Source organism: Pantherophis guttatus, chromosome 1 (assembly GCF_059756535.1).
Source record: "Pantherophis guttatus breed Tessera chromosome 1, ASM5975653v1, whole genome shotgun sequence".
Taxonomy (NCBI): domain Eukaryota; kingdom Metazoa; phylum Chordata; class Lepidosauria; order Squamata; family Colubridae; genus Pantherophis; species Pantherophis guttatus.
In genome coordinates, this window is record NC_142063.1 from 265,881,528 (window position 1) to 265,906,057 (window position 24,530).

Genomic DNA, 24,530 nt, shown 5'->3' on the forward strand with positions numbered 1-24,530 from the left:
AATCTCTTCTAAGCAGAATACATCAAGGAAAATCAGGCTAGGTCAGGTCATATCAAATTAAATCAGGATTCTTCCAATATAATCTGGCACATGGAAAGTAGCGAGTGATACCTTTATCGAAAAGATACTTCAACAGACATCTGACACTATCTGAACCTCTACATAGACTGATACACAGTACAACCACAGTACAACCTCCAGTTCTACCAAAAAAAAAGTGCCCTGAATATGGCAGAGGGGATTTAGATGTAATGTGAATTCACAAGCTAAATCAAAAAAAAGCAGGAAGTCAACCTAGGAAGTCACTAGAGATAGTTTTTAAGGTTTTCTGTACAGCAGGTATGCCTGCATCAGCTTCTTTAAGGCAGCACTAGGGCCCAAATCTAAAGATCATAACAGCAAGCAATGCAAACTCTCACTATACAAAATAATACTACTAAGATGCCAGAGTCAACTACAAAAAAAAAATTCCCTGGCCGTGTCATATTACTACATAGATATTGTCTAAAATAGTTACATGTAGTGCTCATTTAGCAACCCCAATTATGATTGGCAACTTGTTTGTTAATTGAGGTGGTTGCTAAGCGAAACCGCGACTGTGCTTATCATCTTATTTAGTATTCCTTTGCTTTATAGACCTCCAACGTCATAAAAGCGAGGATTGGTTGTTAAGTTACTTTTTCACCACTGTCAGAACTGTCATAACTGTCATAAATATATTCTAAGAATATATTGACAAGAGAAGAGAAAATAACTTCTCAAAGCAGAGGTGGAAACCCCCCACCCACATACAAATCCTTATAATGCTACCAACACTAGCTGACAAAACTCCTCATGCTGCAAAAAACAGCAGTGACAAAATTAACTTATTTTGATGCCAAAAGTGACAGCACAGTTGAAAGATGTCTATGGAGATTTTCAGTCATCCAGGTCATGGTTATCCCAAAGATGCTTTTTCAAAAGGCAGCTAGACTTTCTTTATCCTTGAAGACATTTCAAGAAAGCTACTTGGATCAGAAGCGTAACATCTTCAAAGAGAAACGAAGTCTGGTTGCCTTGTGAAAAAGCACCTTTGGGACACAATTGAAGGAGGTTAGGGGTAGGAATTACAGTCTCTCTCTCTCTCTCTCTCTCTCTCTAGGGATGCGGTGGCTCAGTGGCCAAGATGCTGAGCTTGCCGATCGAAAGTTCGGAAGTTCAGCGGTTCGAATCCCTAGTGCCGCATAACGGGGTGAGCTCCCATTACTTGGCCCAGCTTCTGCCAGCCTAGCAGTTTGAAAGCACGTAAAAAATGCAAGTAGAAAAATAGGAACCACCTTTGGTGGGAAGGTAACAGCGTTCCGTGTGCCTTTGGCATTTAGTCATGCCGGCCACATGACCACGGAGACGTCTTCGGACAGCGCTGGCTCTTCGGCTTTGAAACAGAGATGAGCACCACCCCCTAGAGTCGGGAACGACTAGCACATATGTGCGAGGGGAACCTTAACTTTAGGGGTAGGAATTACAGTGTCTATCTCCTTAAACTGTGCCACTTCTGTCTTAAGATAACTCTTACTAAAGTAAAGAATTATGTTTAGGATTTCAATAGGACAAAGTATGTAGAGACTTATTTCTTTCTCACATTTCATTCATCCCCCTGAAATAAATGAATTTATTATTCATGCTTACCTTGCTGCTGTGTACTGCACCCATTTTAGCAAAGCTTTCTTTGCACTTCCTTGGACTTTAGTGAAAACTTTCCGCTTGGAGGGTGGACTAGCAGTTTCAGAACTGACGACACTATCCACTGATGATGTACTACTGCAGAGTGACTGCAGCTGTGGCAGGTTGCTGGTAAGTTCCTCTATCTACATGTAGAAGAAAAATTCTCAGTGTACAGGTAGTCCTTGACTTAGGACCACAATTGAGCCCAAATTTTCTGTTGCTAGGTGAGACATTTGTTAAGCGAGTTTTGCCCCATTTTATGACCTTTCTTGCCGCAGTTGTTAAGTGAATCACTGCAGTTGATAAATTATTAATCTGGTTGTTAAGTGAATCTGGCTTCCCCATTGACTTTGCTTATCAGAAGGTCGCAAAAGGCGATCACATGTCTCTGGGACACAGCAACAGTCATAAGTATGAATTTTGATCCCATGATCATGGAGATGTTGCAAAGGTTGTAATTGTGAAAAAAGAGCCCAACTCACTTTTTTCAGTGCTGCTGTAACTTTGAACGGTCACAAAATGAATTGTAAGTTCGAGGACTACTTGTATTATGGGTAGTGGAAATTCTGAGGTTAGGATTTTGTTCAACAGCTGATTAACAGCTGATTAACAGGATATCAAGAATTACCATGAAAAGGTGCAAATCAAAAATTGTCTGACAAGAAACTGCATTCTTAAAAGATATATCTTAAAGGATGCAGAGCAGAAATCTACCTCATCCGTGGAATTGAATTGGCCAAATGACATTTGTATGCAAGAACCAACTAAATCAGGGGTGTCAAACTCTATTCGTCACGGCGGCGTCACGTGATTCATCGCAACTTTTTTTCCCCTTCGCTAAACCGGGTGTGGGAGTGGCCAGCGCATGATGCATCCGGGCCGCGAGTTTAACACCCCTGAACTAGATGAATTATACCTTCGCAAAAACTACAAATTTATATGATTACTATAATTTTGATGACTGGGCAGGAACTAGGAAGCAAGTCCGAAGAACATGACAGTAAGCAATATAAACTCTCACTGTCACCATTAATGTGTAAATTGTTACTCTTTTACACAGTGCTAAGGCACACTAATTCCCTTTCATAAGGTGTGGCAGAATCCCTTGAGCAGTGAGACCGTTTTTGAGATACAAATGAAAATAGGTATTATTACAAACTGGTACATACATTAAAAAAAGATAACTACTGAACAACATGAAGCTGGAATCACTGTGTTGGAATCAATCCTATTTTATAGACTGAAAGAAATGCAAGAGAAATTCTTCTTCTTTGTGCCCAGGGTTCTGACAGATCTTAAATTAATCTCAGGAGAAACTGTCCATTGGTTAGACCATGAACTCATTAGGGTTTACCTAAATTCAGTGGGTCTTAAAGGAAATCAACCCTGACTGTTCTTTGGAAGGACAGATACTGAAGTTGGAGCTCAAATACTTTGGTCGCCTAATGAGAAGAAAGGACTCGTTCTCATTGGAAAGGAAAGACCCTGATGTTGGGAAAGACTGAAGGCAAAAGGGGAAGGGGACAGCAGAGGATAAGATGGTTATATAGTGTCATCAATGCACTGAATTTTGACAAGCTCCGGGAGACAGTAGAGGATGCAGGGGGCAAGCTTGCTATAGTCCATGGGGTCGCAAAGAGTCAAACACAACTTAGTGACTGAACAACAACAACTAAAATTCAGAAGGATCTAATTTTCAATGGAATGGCTAAGTTTTGCCTTATTTCTTTGATGGGTGTACTTTGATGGAATAACTGGAATATCAAAAGACCAAATATGTACAGGTGAAATATTGTGGGCAATATACAATAGTTCTTGTTTAGCGACCACAGTTGAGACTGGCAACTTGGTCATTAAGCAAAGAACTTTCTAAATCAAACTGCAACTGTGTTTATGATCTTACTTCAGTTTTACTTTGCTTCAAAGACTGCGAGGATTGGTCATAAAGTTACTTTTCATAACTGTTGTAAATGAAAGCGCTAAATGATGAAATTGCTAAACAAGGAGTACTTGTACAACTTAATTAACAAAAGGAAACAAAAGCAAAACAATTTTATATTAATTATTCTGTTGGTCATCTCTCCAAAACTGTGAGCAGAGAAAAAACACTCTCTCTAGATTGCATAATGAGTCCATTGTTTCTTTCATTTTGAAATTTGTTTTTTAAAACAATAGCAAGTCAAATATGCCCTAAATAAAGGTGTTTTCATAAATAAGAAAACTCTTGAACATATATGAATCAAAACTTATTACCAGAAAGGTCTTGCTATCTATTAAATATTCCAATATAATTATTTTTATTTATATTCAGCTGCAGAGAGCTCCAAATTGGGTTGCAACAGCAATAGCACTTAGACTTATATACCACTTCACAGTGCTTTACAGCTTCTCAAAGACGTTTACAGAATCAGCATATTGTCCCCAACAATCTGGGTCCTCATTTTACTGAACTCGAAAGGATGGAAGACTGAATCAACCTTCAGCTGATGAGAATCAAACTGCATTCTAACCACTGTGCCACCACGGTAATCAACACTGTACTCCAGTTTCCTGATTTTTTCCGTGAAAAAAGATTTTCTTCTATCGAAACAAGTTCTATTTCATTCCCATTTGCTCTTACTTATTGTTGAGAACACATTTTTATGCTTATTTCACACACATATCTATTTATAAAATGTATTTATTTTACCGTTAAGGGTACTTTTTCCAATTAAACTTTTTTCCATTACCTTGCACCTTCCCTCCCTGACTTTAAATCCTGATCTGCAGCATTTCTATCAGAAGAAGTTGTTCATGAAGCATGGAAAACTGTAGCAACTACAGATCATACACAATCTCCTGACACTAGGAACCACCCCCCACATATGTACACACATCCAATCAAAAACAAATTCTCCTAATTGCTTTTTTTAAAAAAATCAGTTGAAGACTTATCATAGGGAATGAAAAAGCAAGATTTGGAACAGTAGTATGGTGAGTGATGATTTCTGACCTAAATACCCCATATTATTTACTTATAGTAGCATATTATTATCTCTGTGTCATGTCTAATCTTGCGAAGGGCTTGATAGGTGGATAAAAAATGCCAAATCCAATCTAAACATCTGGATGATTGTATGACCAACCATAATTTGTCTTTTATTATTTTAGTAAATTACAAAATATAAAGCGCTGCAAAGAAGAATAGAATAACTGGCAAAAGAAAGTGAAGATAGTAATAGATGTCTTGAATGCAATTCCAAAGCATTTGGAGCACCACTTGAAGCATTGACAAAATCATCATCAGTCAATTGCAAGAGGCAGCTTTACTTTTAACACCATCAAACAGCAAACTACGCCTATGGCTTAGGAAGGACAAGGTAAGTGGTTAAAATACCAAACCCAGTCTAAACATCTGTCTGACTTATGCAGCCAACAGTAATAATCTGACTTTTATTATTTTTAAAAAGGGAAAATACTATACCTGGAAATACAGGATTACTGTCCACACCAACCCAAGCACAATAGATGGTCTTCCATCGGCAATATCAGTTGAATTAATGTTGACAAGCTTAATCTATTTTGGGGTAGGGAGATGCAAACACATTATCATCATGCATTAGAGAAAGCCACAACAACTGGGTAGCTTGTTATAAAATGGAAACATTTGTGGATATGTTTATGAGCCTTAATGTAAATAGCATATACTCTCAAAATCAATGCTATACCTACAGTTAGTCTTCCAAATTTTAAAAAATGCTATAAGTATATCAAACATTTGTCAGTTTATGTTTATATTTCTTAGATGGAGCGAAATGTACATGAAAATAGACCATGCAAATCCTGCATACTAGGGCAGTCCACTCTGTAGATTAGGAAGAAAATAATACTCTGCATCAGATGCTTTTGAAACATATTTCAAAATTATTTTAGGTACATAAACCTTCACTTCACTTGTCAATTACTAGATCCCACACATTCTTTTACTGATAAAAATTCTCTACATCCATTTGCCAAAAATAGGAAGCCAGAACCACGTGAGCTTGCCATCCTCTGAAGAATGCTTTCACTCCCAAGATCAAACAGGATAGAGAATTAACATAAGGAAATTAGCAAGGAGTACGGTAAGAAGACAACTACTGACAAGAACTAGCAATCTTTGACCCAATATTTTTATCTGAGAAGATAACCTGGCAGCATACCTGATGCTGCACTCATGTCAGAAGCACTGAGGAGCTTCCAGGTTGAAAGGATTAGTGGTGCCCTGCAGATGCCCAGTTGAGGACTCCTTTGATGTTCCCAGCATGAGCTGGAGCGAAGGATGGGAGCTCAACCCCATCCCACAGCACCTCTCAGGTCTTGAACATGGGGTTGCTAAAATCCAACCCAGTGCCCTAACTGCTTGAACCCCCATGCTCCTGGCAGTGAACCTGAAGAACTACAACTACAGTACCTTTCTAGATAACAAATATCTGCTCATTATAATCCCTACAATATGGATGTCTATGCACCTTTTGATCTCTATATAGAGTACTTAAATAATATAGCTAATTATGTTTAAAAAAAGGTTTATTTAATTTTAGTGAAATTTATTATATTGTTGAATGTTTGATAAAAGTATTATACTAACCGGTGATCCTCTATACACGGACTAGCATGGAAAACAAATAAATATGTATTTAAAATCCTATATGTTGATAATGTTTAGAATAAGAAGATGAAATAAAAATATGCTTTATACAGAGTAACAAGTTAACATGAAAAGTGTTTTCTAAATTAGTGCTTTAAACTCACTACTTTCTATCATCTCTCTATTATTGCTATTGTTTTAGTTCCTGAGATTCTTATTTTACCTTTCACTTCATTTTATCGCAGCTACAGAATAGGGAAAAATTGTGACTGATTAAGGCTCGTAAGTTTCTTTCAGGGTATGTGCAAAAGAGGCAAATGGCTACAAAACTCTGAAACTTACCCTACGTCCTTCTAGGAACTTAAGGGCAGTACCAATATTGGCCACTCCATGAATTCTCTTCAATTTTCGCCCTTGTTCACAAGGCTTTAAAAAAATATAAATAAAAAAGATCAATTGGCATTTAACAAATCACAGTATCAAAACAGACTGTATTCATAATGTGAATACCTAAACAAGCTCACTAGAAAAGAAACTCAGTGAAGAGTAGAGGCCTCATATCCAAATAAATAAATCAATTTTAGAAAAAGTCATTGATCTGTTAAAGCTCCTATTCTTTTTTTTATTTATATTCTGAGGGAACAGAATATAAATCTACCCATAATTTATAGAAGTCAGTTTATAAGTCAGAATTTATAAGTCAGAATTACCCGTCTTGTGATAACTTTTGAAAATGCTGCAGTTAAAAATACCAAATCTCCAGCGAATGGCCATGCTAACTGGGGATTAGGCACACAAGCTAAAATTGAACAAATATGGACAGCATCAGACTAGAAAAAATTGCCTTAAATTCTACTGACACTTTAATAAAAAATAACAGCTAAAAATATATTTTGGTTTGATTTGGACTATAACCTAGTTATAGTCCAAATCAAAACAAAATATATTTTTATATATTTTGGTTTCGACTATAACCTGGTTATAGTCCAAATCAAAACAAAATATATTTTTATATATTTAACCTGGTTATAATCCTGTTCTAGATTTTTTTTAAATGGATATTTTGGATAAATATAAAATAAATCTGTCTCAATTTTTAATACTTCACTTTAATAAAAAAAAATTGTAGTATTTTTCAATACAAGTAACCCCAAAACTTAAACTCTATTTAAGATTTTTTTCTACCACAAGAGGGAGTACTTTTTCTATTCATAATAGCAGATGACTGAAAGTTATTTAACAAGTAGGAACCAAAGAGCTGTTTGCACTCCGAAAAAGACAATTGCACTTGGACTGCAATGAATGATCCAATTTTACAATCCATATGAAAACTGCTTGCATGTTATATGTGGAAACCATGGATTACTGGGCTATACATCCAAGAAGTAACTGGTATAAGACCAAAGTTTCCTTTCATTATTGTATTTCAAAAGATATCACATTAACAGTTTATCATTATAAATCTACTCATTTGTTTTTCAACATAGATATGGCAGGATTCCACTGTTTTGGAGCAAATTACTTCTCATGAATTTATAGTGCAGACATCACTCACATCTTAGTTGTATAGAATATCTGTTCTTCAGACCTAATTTGCTCAAGATTTCAGTAGTTTAGTTGCCAAGGTCCTGAAACAAATTCCTCTGAGCAGTGACATCATTATATCACAACTGGTTTCTGATTAAACTTGCCTAGTTCTGCTCAATTATTCTAGGACAGACTTTTCCATAAAAGCACTTAGATTTATATAGTGCTTCATAGTACTTTTACAGCCCTCTCTAACTGATTTACAGAATCAACCATATTGTCCCCAACAATCTGGGTCCTCATTTTGCCAACTTTGGAAGGTTGGAAGGCTGAGTCAACCTTGAGCCGATCAGGATTGAACTCCTGGCAGTGGGCAGAGTCAGCCTGCAATACTGCAGTCTAACCACTGCGCCACCACAGCTCCTAATAATAATGTTTCCAGCTATCTCAGAATCCTAGTTACCATGATCCATGGCCATGTTGACTGTGATTACAGAGGATTAGTTAGATTTAAGATATGAAAGACTACTGTTGTCTGAAATCACTCTCTAAAATGGATTTTTTTTCACTTTAAGATTGTTTACTGTCCATGAGAACTGAACTTGGAGGGCCTTGTTTTAACTATGGCTTGTTGGGAAAAAAAACTATACCGACCTAATACATACATAACATTAAACCACACACTGAGATTTATAAATTACAGTGACTAATACCATAGAACTAATTTTGTTCATTTTGTTTCAAAATGAAACAAACATAGATTGATTTTTAACAGTATTCTGTTGATACTCTATAATGTTAATACATAAATATTTACATTGTATAATGCTTACTTTTTCATTCATTTGCTTTTCTAGCATGGATTATATATACTGGATGATCAGCAATCCATAAATCCACCTATTATACCATAATCAATATTATAGAGTATGTATTATTTATTATGCACAGGGAAAGAACATTAACATTCCAATGTTTCGGGGAAAGGCCATTATTACAAAGCATGAATAAAATCAATCAATAGAGCAATAAATAAGTATTTATATATATATAAAATACTTACCAATTTTTGTCCTGAAAGGACCTCCAAAAGAGCGATCAATACAATTCCATCTTTAATGTCTTCAAATAGATCTTTGACTACTATGGGAGGATTGCGCTGTGAATGAAAGTAGAAAATTTTGAAGTAAAAAACTGTAGTTACAAATGGTTCTCACATTGTACCTTCTTCAGTTTAATCATGATTTTCTACCTTCCTACTTTACCCCATTATCATTAGCATGTCAAAGTTTTTGTGTGACAGAGAAAGTGTGTTATTGCGAACACACTGGAAAATTAGAAAGCATTCTAGAAGAATCACTTCTATACTCTTATCAAGATTCCTTTATGACTCTACTTCTGCAGTCACCAAGAGTCAACCTTTACTTGAGAAAATCTTTACCTTTCATATTATTATTATTATTATTATTATTATTATTATTATTATTATTATTATTATTATTATTATTATTACTATAATAACAATTAGCCTAAAAAGAAATATATTCAGAAAACCTTTCTTGAGGGAGCAAAATTATCCAGGATAAATTCTGTTGGGTATACTTAATATTTTCTGAGTACAATATATTTTCCTTATAGCATATAAAGACATATACATTACAGTCACTTCGTGTGAAATGGGTAGCCTTTATAAATTTGATGAATGAATGAATGAATGAATAAATAAATAAAATAGAAGGAAGGTGTACCAGATATTAGTCTTCCAATACATCTTAATTTACAGAGAAAGCAATACCTCTTATATACTTCCCAAGCAACACCTGTATAAGATTAACTAACTGTACATCTTTATATAGCAAAAATGATTCTTTATTAGACCAATTTTTCTCACTCAATTTTCCCCTTATTTTCTCACATTAGGTTTGTGCATTTGCTCAATTGCTTCTATTTTTGTATTTATGTAGCACCTCTCTTCCACTTGTCCTTCCAGGTACACACTGCTGGAGAATAACTTTGGGACAAGCAATGTTTGGAAATTTTCCCTTCTCTCTAGACCAGTCTTTCAAATAGCAAAAATACTAAGAGCAACAGAGTTCTTCTACTTTAAACATCAGCAAGTATTACAGGATACATACACACATTCTATATACCACACACACTCTATTTTAGATTTGGAATAACTTGGGAGATGCACTTACAAATAGGATGTTATTCTATTTTAGTACTTCTTCCCTTGGTCTGTGGCATAATAACTATCGATCCCAGTCACAATATTGAAATATTTTCTTGTAATAATATCTAAAATAGCACAAGAATTGGTGAGAAACTAAAAGGTTGTAATGAGCAACAGTGATGCCATTTTGCAGGGAGAGCTAGCTCTGTCAAGGGTAAGTGAGGAGGTCAGAAAAGTTACACGAAAGGAAGATTATAGACATAGACATTGTTGTTTATTGCAGGCATTGTCTTTGTAGTCATTGTGGCTACATAAATAAAAAGGAAAGGGGGACTACAGGTGAGGCTTCATATTCAGAAAGTTTATATAGCTTTTATGTGTCTCTCTATGTGCATTTGTATGTCTGTGTCTCTGTGTGATTGGCTAATGCCATACACACTCATTGTTAATGATTGGCTTACATCATTGAATTAGAAATCTGTAAGAGGTGACAAGGAATAACTACTCATCTCTGCCTATTTGTTGATTTAGATGGTATTGCAATGAGCAAATTCCTTATCTTCTTGCTTTTTATCGCACCGCGGCTTGAGAACAAACAGCTTAACTTCTAAAAACAATGATCTCAAATTATGCTGTTGCAGCAACAGAACAGATTCTTCTTAAGAACCAAATATTATTTTAAACCTGTCACTCTAAGATTGAAAAGTCTAACTGGAAATCAGACTCTTAAAATATGAACATTATGCATAATTAGGCTCTAAATTTGCTTAGCTTTTCACTAGAAGGGAGAGTGGAGTAGAGATTATTTTTTAAAAGTATACAGCTTTTAAAGACATACAGGCCCTAGATCAGAACCAAACCAATAACAGTTCCTATATCAGAGCCAAACAAACAATATATTGTGAAACAGTACAATGTTTCCATTTTCATATGACACATCAAGATACTTTCCTCAGTGGCAAAAAAGGGTAAGGCCTATAAAAGGAATGAAAGATATTCAGCCACGTTTGGCTGACAAATCAGATTTGTGAAATTTATTTTTTTAAATTCTACGTAATGTTCAGCTTGCGCTATTCCACATATTTGATTAATAATAAATCATCAGTTCATATGCCCCCATCGTTTATTCCACCCCATTTCTTTCCTATGTTCCAAGATGCCAAATTATTTGACTTACATCAGCACTTGGCTTAGTTCAAGTAATGATTTCTAAATATACGCAGTATACATTTTCTCTATTTTTTTGCTACTCATTAGCTAATAGCACATACTATACCATAAATCTTTAAAAGGTTACCTTTTTATTAGCATAAATCTATATCTTTTACCTTTTTAGCTTGTTCGGTTTCTAACGATTAAAGCTAGAAAGCTGGAAACTCTTTCTAAAATATTCAGATGACTAAACATGGCAGGAGAGATGGAATATTCCTGTCCTTAATGGTCCCATAAAACTAAAAATATACCCACCTACCCTCACCAATAGGTTTGTGTTTTTGTACAAGGTATGTTATTTTCTGATACTTGCTGCCTCCCTTCCGTAATTTCCATAGATGTAAGGGCATATGGTTGCTTATTTTGAAAATGGTGTGGCCAAAATTGTGGAAACCTTTTGGGGAAAGTGTATTTTCTAAAACTAGCTAATAACACCACTTTTTTTGGGAGTAGTACCATAAAATTATGTGTCAATGGAAAGATAATTTAATCAAGAATGTAATGCAATAACCTATCAAAGATTTGCTACTAGAATAGCAATTAAGGTATAAAGAAGAAAAAATAAAATATACAAAAATTATTACCATAGAAAAAACAAGATATACAAAAATTATCACATCAGTTAATAGTTAGTTGGGTAACCTTTAGCATGAATGACGGCCTTACAGCATCTTCCCATGGAGTGAACCAAGTCTTTTAGTTCTGCGGCTGTTATAATGTGAAACCAAGATTGAATGACTGCTTCTATTAACTGGGTTTTATTGCTGAGTCACTTCTGACTAACAAGTTTCTTTAGTCGGCTCCATAGTTTTCAATTGGGTTAAGGTCTTGGCTTTTGCAAGTAGCAGTGGAATATGATTATCTTGAAACGCCAAAAAAAAAAAAAAGTGGTGTTATTGGCCATCAAACCTCAAAAATACACTTTCCCCAAAAGGTTTCCACAATTTTGGCCACTACTGTATGAACTGTTTCAATCTAAAAAGATTCCGAGCAGTGTGCACAAAGTGACAGTAATATAATGCAAATGCAACATCTTATTAAAGTAATAAATCATTATTCAAAATCAGCAGTAAACCACTCATCTATCTGTGCCAAGAACCCACTACATTAGAACACTAATTATCCTCTCTAAAGGACTTCTGAAACACGAGAGGTAGGAGAATGGGAGTTATCCTTGCCTTGAACTGATAAGGGGTCTCAAAGGAAGCAAAGTCGCCCAGACCAGGCCTGCTTTCACTCATCTTTCCTCTACCCCAAGATATGTAGGGAGGAGGACTGCAGCTGTCATTTCTTGCTGATTTAAGACTTAGGCAGAATCTAACTGGGAAAGACAGCCTTGAATATGTACAAGACATGTACTACAGAGTTTTATACAAGCACTTCTGGCTGCATTCAAAACCATATACCAGTAGTTAATGCAGCTCCCATATCAACACACAAGCACAGAGACTGCTGAATTTTGTACCACTTGAAGTTTCTGGATGATTTTCAAGAAAAGCCCCGTATTAAGTGATTTATAGTAATCCAGGTAAAATTAGCAAAAGTAATAGGGAGCATTTTCAGTGCTTCTTTTGCTAGGTGAAGCTGCAACCGATACTCTAAAAATGGTTAGCCAAAGGCCTTTCTTTTCTCAATAGTTTTATGTAGATCTTAAATGAGAAAAAGGAAAGGGACTGGGACAACCATAATGGAGTACTGAAGGGCCTGATTTCTCCCCCTCCCTTATTGCAAACATAGACTGGTACCATCTGTCCGGAAGGAATAAGCAGAGTATAAATGCTTTCTCCATCCATGTCCCATTATCGGTCATCCAAGAACACAGTTTGAATATAGTATCCAGGTCAATGGTGGGTTCCTCCCGGTTCGGCCGAGCCAGTAGCGGTGATGATATGATGTCACCGAACCGGTTCTCCCCCCCGCCCTCCCACCCCCCCACCCTCCCACGTTATTCTTACCTTTTATTTGGTCCCACCCCCAATCTATTGCTGCCTCCTGAGTCCCAGCTGATGACTAGAGGGGGAAAAAACTGTTTAAACTCTTGCCGCGGGGCTTCAAAGGGCTGTCCTACAGCTGATCAGTGTTAAAAGCAAACAAATGAGTCGGGTCATAAGTGCGAGGACTGGTCGTAAGTGTGAGGATCTTCCAGAAATGACTCTGACCAGCTAGCCGCGCCCACCTAGTCACATGACCTCCAAGCTACACCCACAAAATAAGCCACGCCCACAGAACCGGTAGTAAAAAAATTTAGAACCCACCCCTGCTCCAGGTCTGAAACCCAGCTTCACCAAAAGGGGAAGGTTACTGTCCTATATAATTTATTTATTTATTTATTGTCATATTTATATGCCGCCCTTCTCCCGAGGGGCTCAGGGCAGCTCACAGAATAAAACACCCCAACAATAAATAGAATTAAAATGTTAAAATCCGATTTAAAAACCCCAAATCCCCCAAATTAAAATGCACAGCAGATGAGGGAATGTGCTGAAAGAGCCATGTCTTTAGGTTGGCGCGGAAGGTGCGGAGGTCGGGGGCCATCCAGAGCCCAGTGGGTAAACCATTCCAGAGGGTCGGTGCAACCACAGAGAATGCCCTCATCCTGGGGGCCACCAGCCGACACTGTCTGGCCAATGGGACCCGGAGGATGGCAGTCCTATGTGAGCGCACTGGGCGGTGGGAGGCCAGTAGGAGGTAGTCCTGCAAGTACCCCGGGCCCATGCCATGATGGGCTTTTTAGGTGAGCATCAGCACCTTGAAGCAGATCCAGAGGACCACCGGCAACCAGTGCAGCTCGTGCAACAATGGTGTTATATGGGAGTAACGGGAAGCACCCATAACTACCTGCGCGGCCACATTCTGGACCAGTTGGAGCCTCCAGGTGCACCCCAAGGGCAGCCCCATGTAGAGGGCATTGCAGTAATCCAGCCGAGAAATAATGAGAGCATGAGTGACCGTACGGAGGGCATCCCTGTCTAGGAAAGGGCGCAACTGGTGCACCGGGCGAACCTGTGCAAAAGCCCCCCTTGTCACGGCCGTCAGATGGTCTACCAAGGACAGCCATGAATCAAGGAGGACGCCAAGATTACGAACCCTTTCCGAGGGAGCCAGGCACTCCCCTCCCATCAGAAGTGATGGGGATACTAGATCATGAGATGCTGGCATCCACAGCCACTCTGTCTTGGAGGGGTTGAGTCTGACCCTGTTCCTACCCATTAAAATTCGATTATAAAAATTATATAATATATACTTAATATTCATTTAAATATTATTCATAGTTATAATAAATAAAAATATCACAGATCTGTAATTGTGATGTTAAAATAATATTGGAAATAAATACTACATTATAGAAAATATTATAGATAAATGGCCTTAAGAACATACATATAAAACTATCTATAAACAGGAGGGGAAAAAAGAACCAGGAAAACAGAAATAGAGCACAGTCTGACTTGCCTTTACAAGACAAGCTATTACTTTCTGTAATAATATTGCTAGGATATTGTGTATGGGATTTCTTTTTAATGCAAGAGTGTTAGTACACAACAGATGACTTGAGCTAGCATGTTAATTTATTGTTTATTCACAACATTAGAATAAATATGAAATTAATTTTTTCTATCAGTATCCGAAATAAAGTTATATGGATTCATTGATTTCTGAAGCACATTGTTTTCTAATATATTACTTTGTAATATAGGCTTGAATACATTAAGAACGGTTGCAATATTTGGGTTTGGCTAGTCTAGAGAAAAGAAGGACTAGGGAGGACCTGATTGCAGTATTCCAATATTTGAGAGGTTGCCACAAAGTGGAGGGGGTCAACTTATTTTCCAAAACACCAGAGGGCAGGGCCAGAAACAATGGATAGAAACTAATCAAGGAGAGAAGCAACCTGGAATTAAGGAGTGTTAGAGAAAAATTATTTCTCTATAGCTGTGCCTATTAATGGCTTTTGGAATGTACAGATACATGGGCCAATCAGAGGGCAGCTAGTGTGTTTGAATCTCCCCGGCCCTCCCCTAACTGTCACAGTTAACAGTAAAAAAGGTGATTCTTAACAGAAACCTTTGCTCTTCAGTTTGGTATTCAGTTTGCTCTTCACCTTGCTGTTCAGTTTGCTCTTCTGTCTAGTATTGTATTGCATTCTAGGATCTTCCTTTAGATAACTGTGAGCAGTCTGGAAGTCCGTTAGAAGAGCAGTTCTGTGGTATAAAGTGGTATTTTTTCTGAGGAAGAATATTCATAGATAGCATAGCTTAGAGAGAATAGATATGTATATAGATAGCTGACAGTATAATTTATAACAGTAATTTAGTGATGTTTATTAATTGTATATATATTATGATGTTTTTATTGTGTAAATAAAAACATTTGCTGTAGGCTGCTTCAGAGACTCATTTGTTTAAGTAGAGTTTCATAGCGATAGAGGTTCACGTTTCATTGATTTAATAACCTCCACAACAAGGAGGAACTTCCTAACAGTGAGGACAATTAACCAGTGGAACAACTTGCCTTCAGAAGTTGTGGGTGCTCCATCACTGGAGGTTTTTAAGAAGAGACTGGGCAGTCACTTGTCTGAAATGATATAAGGTCTTCTGCTTGAGCAGGAGGTTGGACTAGAAGACGTCCAAGGTCCCTTCCAACTCTATTGTAATTGATTGCTTGAAACTGCAGTGGTGAAACATAGCTTTTTAAAAGAATCCTTAGTTACTTAGATGTTGTTCAAATTCAATCCAAATGCAAGTGGTGCTCGCTTAACAACTCCTCATTCAGTGACTATTCAAACTTAACAACAGTGCTGGAAACCAGTAGACGGTTACAATGGCAACCATGTGATGTTTTGCTTGATGATGGTGCGGGATTTGCTTAATGAGGTGCCAGAACTGCTGTCACTTAGTGTCAGAGTCACACAATGTTGCACTTTGTAACCCCATCGCTTAGTGACAGAAATTCCAGTCCCACTTGTCATCTGAGTGCTACCTATATATCTGTATTTTTAATGAGGGTGATAATTATTTTCAAAAATAATAAAATGCAAGGATATTATGTAAGAACTATTGACATTATCTCAAAAATCTTAAATAAGTGGTTTGTGGTTTTCATTTTGACACTGATATTTTAAATTGTGTAAGAAAATGTAAAATATTATTAATTATTATTTCCATGCATAATAGCAAGCATAAAAAATGAACAGGAAACCTTTTAAAAGGTTATTAAATTGATTCCCTACCTCTCACTGGTGTTTATTAGTTTAAATTATGCTAATTCAGAAATGTTTAACAAGTAAATATGTGGAGTGTGATAATTTGGCAGTGGAGACACTATCAAATAACATAGTTTTAAGAGCAAGTAGGAATCAGATGGGCACATTTATTGATGACACAAAATTATTCAGAATAATAAGAATTTTTTAAAAAGCAAAAAACAAAAACAAAAACCCAAAACCCTCCAAGAAGAAAGTGCATGAAAATACCAAATGTAATTTAAAGTGCAAAACTATAAAAACTGCTATATAATATATTTATATAGTAAATGTAACATATTAAAAATTGATACACAAATACTAATGGAAACTTCACTAGCAAAGAGAGACCAGCAAATTGGTCTTGGAAGTGAGGTAAACAATTTAGAGAAAATGTCAACCCACTCTGCAGCGCTTTTAAAAAACTAAATAGGCCATGTAACATTAGCAAAGAAACCAATACTAAATTTGTCAGGGTTGTCATGTCTTTAAAACAATCTAAGATGCAATCATACTTAAAATTACTGTAGAATTGTGAATAGTGTAGACTGCTGTTTCTCAAAAGGATTTAAAGAGTAGAGAAAGAGCTCATTTTAAGAAGTAAGACAAATTCATGGAGGATATATAGGTAATCCTTGACTTACAACAGTTCTCTTAGTGACCACTCAAAATTATAACAGTCCTGAGAAGTGTGACATGACCATTTTTCACACATAGTCCCATGGTCACATGATTTAGATTTGATGCTTGACAACTGGCTCATATTTATGATGGTTGCAGTGTCCCATGGTCATGTGATCATCTTTCGCAACCTTTTGACAAGAAAAGTCAATGGGGAAACCAGATTCACTCAACAACCATGTTATTAATTTAACAACTGCAGTGATTCATTTAACAAATGTGACAAGAAAAATCGTAGAATGGGGCAAAAGTCACTTAACAAATTTCTCACTTAGCAACATAAATTTGGGGCTCAATTATGGCCATAAATTGAGGACTACCTGTATCTGTTTTAATTCTTGTTCCTTTACTATCTAGATATAATGGTATGGATGGTCCAATATTCAATATATTCTTAAGTGAGGCTTTTTTTATTTTAAGTCCCAATAGATATGTCTCACTGTCCGCAGAATCAGAGGATGGACTTTTCCAGGTTTTATCTATAATCAATCAACTCCAGGAAACCCAACAATACAGCTCAAAATGCAGTCCTCTTTAACAGCCTATTGTATATCTGCTTTATTATATTAACAATTTAACTATACTATATTAACAATTTAATCGGCTCTTCCCTGATGATAAAGCATAACTGTCATAAAAGACTTATGCCTCTTGTTTATCTCTTCCAAGTTCCTGTCTTATCTTTATGTTATGGATTTTTCCTTGGCTTCACACCTCTCATATCACCTCCTATTTTGCTTTATATTATGAATTCGAAATTGCTATCCTCCATTATGGATTCCAAATATAACAAGTCTGTTAGTGAGTACTAATGGTAATCTCCAACAGCTCTAACTATTCTCTAAGATCAGAGGCAGTATTTTTCTGAAACAAAACATGTGAATGAACATATTTTTGAACAATCTGCCCTGATATATGTCTGTGCCTTTAGAAAGGAAGTTAAGAATCAGCATTTTTCCATGACTGAATTCTGGGGGAGGTGAACTGGCAGTGAGTGGAGACATCGACCATGGCAAACACTGAAGAACCAAGAGTTCTATAGAATCTCTCCAGATAAGGAGAGGACTGGACATTACCCACATGGCTGCTCAAAAGGAGACCACAAGACAATGGTCTCCCACAGGTTTGAATGCACTCTATCAATGAACAGGTTTGAATGAACACTGTTCCCGGAGATATTTAAAGAATGGGTTCAGAGTTTAGCAGTTACACTGTCAGCAATGCTGTCTGTTTTTTATGGTTAGATTATGTCCATACAATATATTAATGAAGGAATGACAAATGTGAAGAATTTTGCCTGATGTAGAAAAATTAGAAGCAGAAATGCTGGAAAATGAGAAGCATGGATTGTAAGAGAAAGAAGGCAGTTAAAGCCAAGAAATGACAAGCCAAGAAAATGATCTGGATAGGGACTTTCTACTGAATATACAAAAGAAGTTGTAGATTAAGTGGAAATACAAATGATAAACCAAGAGATATACCAAATGATAAACCAGGACAACAATTTTTATTGAATTTACAGAAGAGATTGGCTGAAACTTCAAAGGAATCATTGGGATGGGAAAAATAAAAACTGAAGAGAGAAAAAAATTCTATGATAGCATCAGAATGAATTAAAGATCAAGATTGTTAGAAGGAAAAAGAAGGAAAATAAAATTGGGTTATTTGACCAAGGTTAAAATAAGACAAGTTTCTATAAAGGCCTGGGAACTCTTTACAGACTTTTTGCCAACACTAGGACTGAAAAGTTGATGATTTATGGATTTGCATAGAGATAAGGGACAGGCCTGTATAAATGGATTCCCAATGTGTTGTTATATATTTTAGATGGGTTGCCACTCTATTTCTTTAGCTGGCTTTATGTATTATGCTGCTTTTTAATGGGTGGGGTATATTTTTGTTGACATTTGTGTATACTGCTGAAGGTCATAGTGAATTGGGTGGCACTGTGTGTGTGTGTGTGTGTGTTTGTGTGATCAATAAATGAATAAAATAATTGGACAGACAAGACAGACAAGAATTCTTCATGGTTCCATGAGATAAATTAATCAGAAAGTTACAATTTTCTGAAGATAAGATGAAATCAGCACTATGCATATATAATCTATACACCAGCCAGCAATTCCGCTTGTTGTCATTTGACACATAGCTCTGTCACTTTTAGCAATAGCAATACCACTTAGACTTATATACTGCTTCACAGTGCTTTACAGCCTTCTCTAAGAAGTTTACAGAGTCAGCATATTGCCCCCAACAATCTGGGTCCTCATTTTGCCAATCGCAGAAGGATGGAAGGCTGAGTCAACCTTGAACCCCATCAGGATTGAATTCCAGACTGTGGACAGAGTTAACCTGCTGTACTGCATTCTAACCACTTTGCCATCATGGCTCTTGTTACAAGGGCTATTTCTTCAAAATTTGCTCCAGAAGATTGGAAACTTATCCAGAGCCATTTTTAAGTGGAAAAATTCCCTCATCATTTACTAAACTTCCAGTGGCATGCCTCTAAAAAGTGAGAATATGGTTTCAGTAATGATATTTGTTCCTAAGAGATGAGGGAAGTATTCAATAAGTGAATGAAAATTCAGAGCTTGTTTCTAATCTCTGAGCAAAGAGATGATTACTTCCAATTTCTAAGCAGGAGTGTGGGATGTTTCTAAGCAGGAGTGTGGGGTGTTTTTTCTAAAACTAAAAAACAGAATTTTGTACACTTTCTTAGAAGAAAATACAATATTGTGATATTCTGAAAATATCAGCTGGAAAAAAACTGGTATCATTTTGTTTGCTGTTTAAAATCAATGTAATTAATAATTCATGAAAACAATTATAATTTTCTAAGACTTTTTTAAAAAAAAGAGAATAATAGTTTTGAAAGACAAGTACATATAAACTTTCCTTTTCCTTTTTAGTTTCCTGTCCAGCATTATACAGGAAACACATGCTGTAATGATAATAGCTCCTTCTTTTGCTATACAAATGAGACAGTTTTGGTTCTAAATCACTTCAATGGACAAAGCAATATTATCCATTTTATCCATTTTTCCTTTAGAGATAATGCACTCTTTTTACAAGTGGTGGATCTTGTTTCAAGCCTTCTGATTTACTACTTCAGCATTTTTACTCTATAAAATGAAGAATAATGTTTTACCTTGGCTAGATGTGTGTTGATCCACTTTGTGAAAGTCCGCTTTTGCACAGATTCTTGTTCATCTTAAAAAGGAAGAAAAAAATGATCAATGATAAACTTTCAGATACATTTCTTTATGTCATAATCGATTTAGCTCTTTATGATGCATAAGAGTAAGAACAGAGAAAGGTGGCATGTGGCCCTCCACAGTTTTTGATGTCAGTACCACTACAGGTAATCTCGACTAGTAATCAGTCACTTAACCACAGATTTAATTTATAACACTTTCCTAGAGCTACATACGACCCATTTTTGAATTTATAATGGTTGCACACACTACTGTAGAGAATGCAATGAGAAGAGGCTGCCGCAATATTCTGTGCCTTGTTACAGCCATTTTGCCATGTGCCTCTATGGCAGCCATTTTCTTCACCAGGTGATGTTAAAATATGTTAAAGGATTTACTGCAAGCCTTTAAGCAAAATCACAACTGAATTAATTACAGCTGCAGAACATTTTAGTTGGTCCTATACCATGTTTTCCCCAAAATAAGACCCTGTCTTTTTTTTTTTTTTTTGAACCCTGAAATAAGCGCTTGGCCTTATTACTCAAAAGCCCGATTGGGCTTATTATCAGAGGATGTCTTATTTTGGGGGAAACAGGGTATCAGACTGAGTTATTTATTTTACCTTGCTTTTATTTAAGCTGAATAAATTATAGCTAGGAGACATACTAAACGAAAACCAAATAAGCTGTAAAATAGTTGTATTATTATTATTTATAAAAAATACAATTTCAGATAACGGTCATGAATAGAAGAATATTATTCCAGCAACCAACAACTTGACACTGAAAATTATTAAGCTTGAGATGTTAACATCCTGCTCAGATTTAGCTGTCATTCATCAGAAAAGCACTTGCTGAGTTCCTCCATATAAGAAATATTGTTCTCGTTCATAAGAAGTCCTATTTTGAGTTCCTTAAATAATATTTCCTTGTGTGTGACAATCAGTTTTTTATATACCATTTGATAGCTGCATTCCCTAGGGATGGCTGTTGGTTCAACTTCACTTTGAAGTTAGACAAAGCTTTTTACATCCACAGGGGGTGATGTCAAGCTGGTTTTCCTTGAAAAATTGGGTTCTACCAGCTTATCCTCAGAATTCTGAGGAACACACTGTTTCCAAATTTTCTTCTGAGGAGAGACAAAATAAAATCTACTTTCTGAAGCAGCTTGTCTAATGTTACTGTCATTTTGATATAATGCCTGGAAGTTTTCCAACACTTAGGCAATGTTATGCTATCCATCCTCAATTAACTGCTTGAAGGTCACACAACAATAAAATGCATTTGAGAGGAGTATCCATCATTTCTTTTCTCAGCAAAGTATATAAGTAGATTAAAAAAAGATAACACCAGTACAGGGAGTGTGTGATTGGGATTTTGACTAATTAAAAATCAACCATGACCATTTTCATCCATTCACTTCTGCAATTGTTCTGTCTGTCCTATCTTAAGCTCCCCCATCTCTATCAAACTGTTAAAACCAAAACCAAAACTGAAATCACTTGGTTATAATTTCAATAATTAACCCTATACCCTACCAAGATTTCCTATGAATCCTACCTCAGATAAACATATAACTGATGCAGGGGTATCAAACTAGCAGCCCGTGGGCCGGATGCATCACACATAGACCACACCTACCCGCAAATGGGAAAAACGTCACAAAACGGCACATGTGATTTAGAGTCACTGCCTTAATGTACAATATCCCAATGCATTTTCAGTGTTCAAAAGTCAATAATGAATTAGATGAACTAACTGAACCAGCAGCATGCACAAAAAGAAAATCACATTTGTTCCCTACCCAATTTCTTCTTTTGTTTTTATGGTAGACAATTATTTAGATGTTGAATAGATACATTAAAATCTCTTTCCAGTCAAATTTAGCTCCTTATGACTGTAACGATACTTCCACACAGTTATCATGGCACCAATACAGAAGTGATATATTTATTTCTGGGATGTTGTTAATGTGGTATTTCTTAATTGTCTGCCATCTAACTAAATAGGTCTAGCCCTGCTTAGCTTTCTGAGGTTTATGAAAGCCAACTGCAATGTCCATGAGTAAAATTGTATGCTATTAAACCTCTATTACAGTAGTATTCGACTTATAACAGTAATTGAGCCTGAAATTATGGTCATAAATTGTCACAATCATTAAGTAGGTCATCATGTTATGAACCAATATTATTACTTTTTTTGCAGTAGTTGTTAAATGAATCCATTTTACCTAATGGGCATTTTTTGCCAGAAACTGGAAATAAATGCCAGAAACTGTCAAAAACCATCAGAAATTGCAGTTGTGTGACCATAAAGTAAAGGTTCTCCTCGCACATATGTGCTGCTTATTCCCGACTCTAGAGGGCGGTGCTCATGTCCATTTCAAAGCCGAAGAGCCAGTGCTGTCCGAAGAACTCTCCGTGGTCATGTGGCCGGCATGACTAAACGCCAAAGGCACACAGAACGCTGTTATCTTCCCACCAAAGGTGGTCCTTATTTTTCTACTTGCATTTTTTACATGCTTTTGAACTGCTAAATTGGCAGAAGCTGGGACAAGTAATGGGAGCTCACCCTGTTATGCGGCACTAGGGATTCGAACTGCTGAACTGCCGACCTTTCAATCGACAAGCTCAGCTTCTTAGCCACTGAGCCACTGGACCATAGGCCACTGCAAATGGCCAAAAAGACAAGTTGGTTTGCCACGTGCCAAAAATGTGAACATGTGGTGTGTGTGGCCAAAACTTCAAAATGGGTCATAAGTAGCTTTGGGGGAAGGCTGTTGTAACTTTGAAGGATTGCTAAGCAACTGATCCTACGTCAATAATATCTGTATAAGATATTGTATAAGACAGAGACTACTATCGTGCTCCTTTCTATTTCAGAAAAACAAAAAAGACCTAAACTACTTTTTTCCTGAACACACTGTATTTGTTTCATTGACTTTGGTATTTTGAAAACTGTCCTATAAACAGACTCTAAATCAGACAGAAGATTTTTACCAAGGAAACCAGACAAATTCCTTTCTAGGTGTTGCCATGACAATAAGTGTCTCTATCATTGTTTTCCTTCTTGGCTTTTCAGCAAAGGGAGCAAGTTTCACAGGTTTTTCTTTCCTGACTAATGACATTGCATCCATAACCTGTTCAGTTGATAATGATCTCGATATAACTGGGTCTTAAAATATGCAGGTAAGAATTTTAAAATATAGTTCTTGCCTTGAACTCATAGCAGACCTTAATGCTGCGGAGGAAAATAACAAATCAATGAAAGAGAATCTAGTAATTGGCACTAACAAAAATGAAAAACAAGTACCAAAAAATCATGTTTATATATTATAATACTTCTAATAATTTAACAAATATCTCTACTTGAGGATTGGAATATCTAATATTAAAATAATCACAAATACTTTACGTACTGTATATAATGTCACACAGAATCAAGGCTTATTCTGGAAAATAATGACTGAATGAATAACTCATATTCTGAGAACCTTACATAATTATTTTCATAAGAAAAATAATGTCCTTAATTTTTTAAAACCCAATTGTAGCCCAATACTTTGGCTTAATAGATCAGAGTGGAATGGTTAAAAGGCATGAAACTGATGCTAAGCATCAGCTGGTCCAGAATGCAATAGCACATGCAATATGAGGCATTCCATGGTATATCCAGGTAACACTACAGCCATGTGAGCTATACTAACCTGGCAGCAGGCTTCCAGATATAGTTCATGGTGCTGGTTGTCCTATGTGGCATGAGGCCAGTGACTTGCAGGAATACCTGTCCCCAATGGTTCCTGCCCATCCCAACAGATTTGGCAGAATGGGCATGCTCTAGGCCCCATTGGTGAAACAGACACTTGGTGGGTCCTCAGAAACATCTCTATTGTGTAGAATAACCTCCCTCTCTCTAGCAGCCCCATCTCTGATTACCTTTTAGAAGATCACAAAGATCTGGATCTTGCTCCAAGCAAGAATTATGAACCAGGATATTAATGGACTTAATGGACTTCTGGAGTGTGTGTATCAGTTATGGGATCTCAGTGTATTTTTTTTCCTGTCACAAGGTGTCAAACTGGCAGCCTGCAGTTCAGATACGTCATGCCCAGACCAGTAGTGGGTTGCCCCCCGGTTCGAACTGGTTCACAAGAACTGGTAGTAAAATTGGCGGGAGGCTCCGCTCACTG

At 36.5% G+C, this 24,530-nt stretch overlaps 1 protein-coding gene across 12 annotated transcripts in view; it reads right to left on the reverse strand.

The window, feature by feature from the left end:
* Positions 1-24,530, reverse strand: part of SYNE1 (spectrin repeat containing nuclear envelope protein 1) — a 309,363-nt gene that overhangs the window by 250,687 nt on the left and 34,146 nt on the right. For 9 of the 12 annotated variants that reach the window (XM_034419043.3, XM_034419042.3, XM_034419040.3 and 6 more), the window contains exons 3-8: positions 20,297-20,358; positions 8,904-8,999; positions 6,656-6,739; positions 6,314-6,334; positions 5,168-5,260; positions 1,669-1,847 (exon numbers count right to left, since the gene is read on the reverse strand). In XM_034419043.3, the coding sequence (XP_034274934.2) occupies positions 1,669-1,847; positions 5,168-5,260; positions 6,314-6,334; positions 6,656-6,739; positions 8,904-8,999; positions 20,297-20,358 (535 nt within the window). The remainder of the gene's footprint in view (positions 1-1,668; positions 1,848-5,167; positions 5,261-6,313; positions 6,335-6,655; positions 6,740-8,903; positions 9,000-20,296; positions 20,359-24,530) is intronic. The other 3 variants (XM_034419047.3, XM_034419038.3, XM_087887534.1) reach the window with 1 other exon arrangement.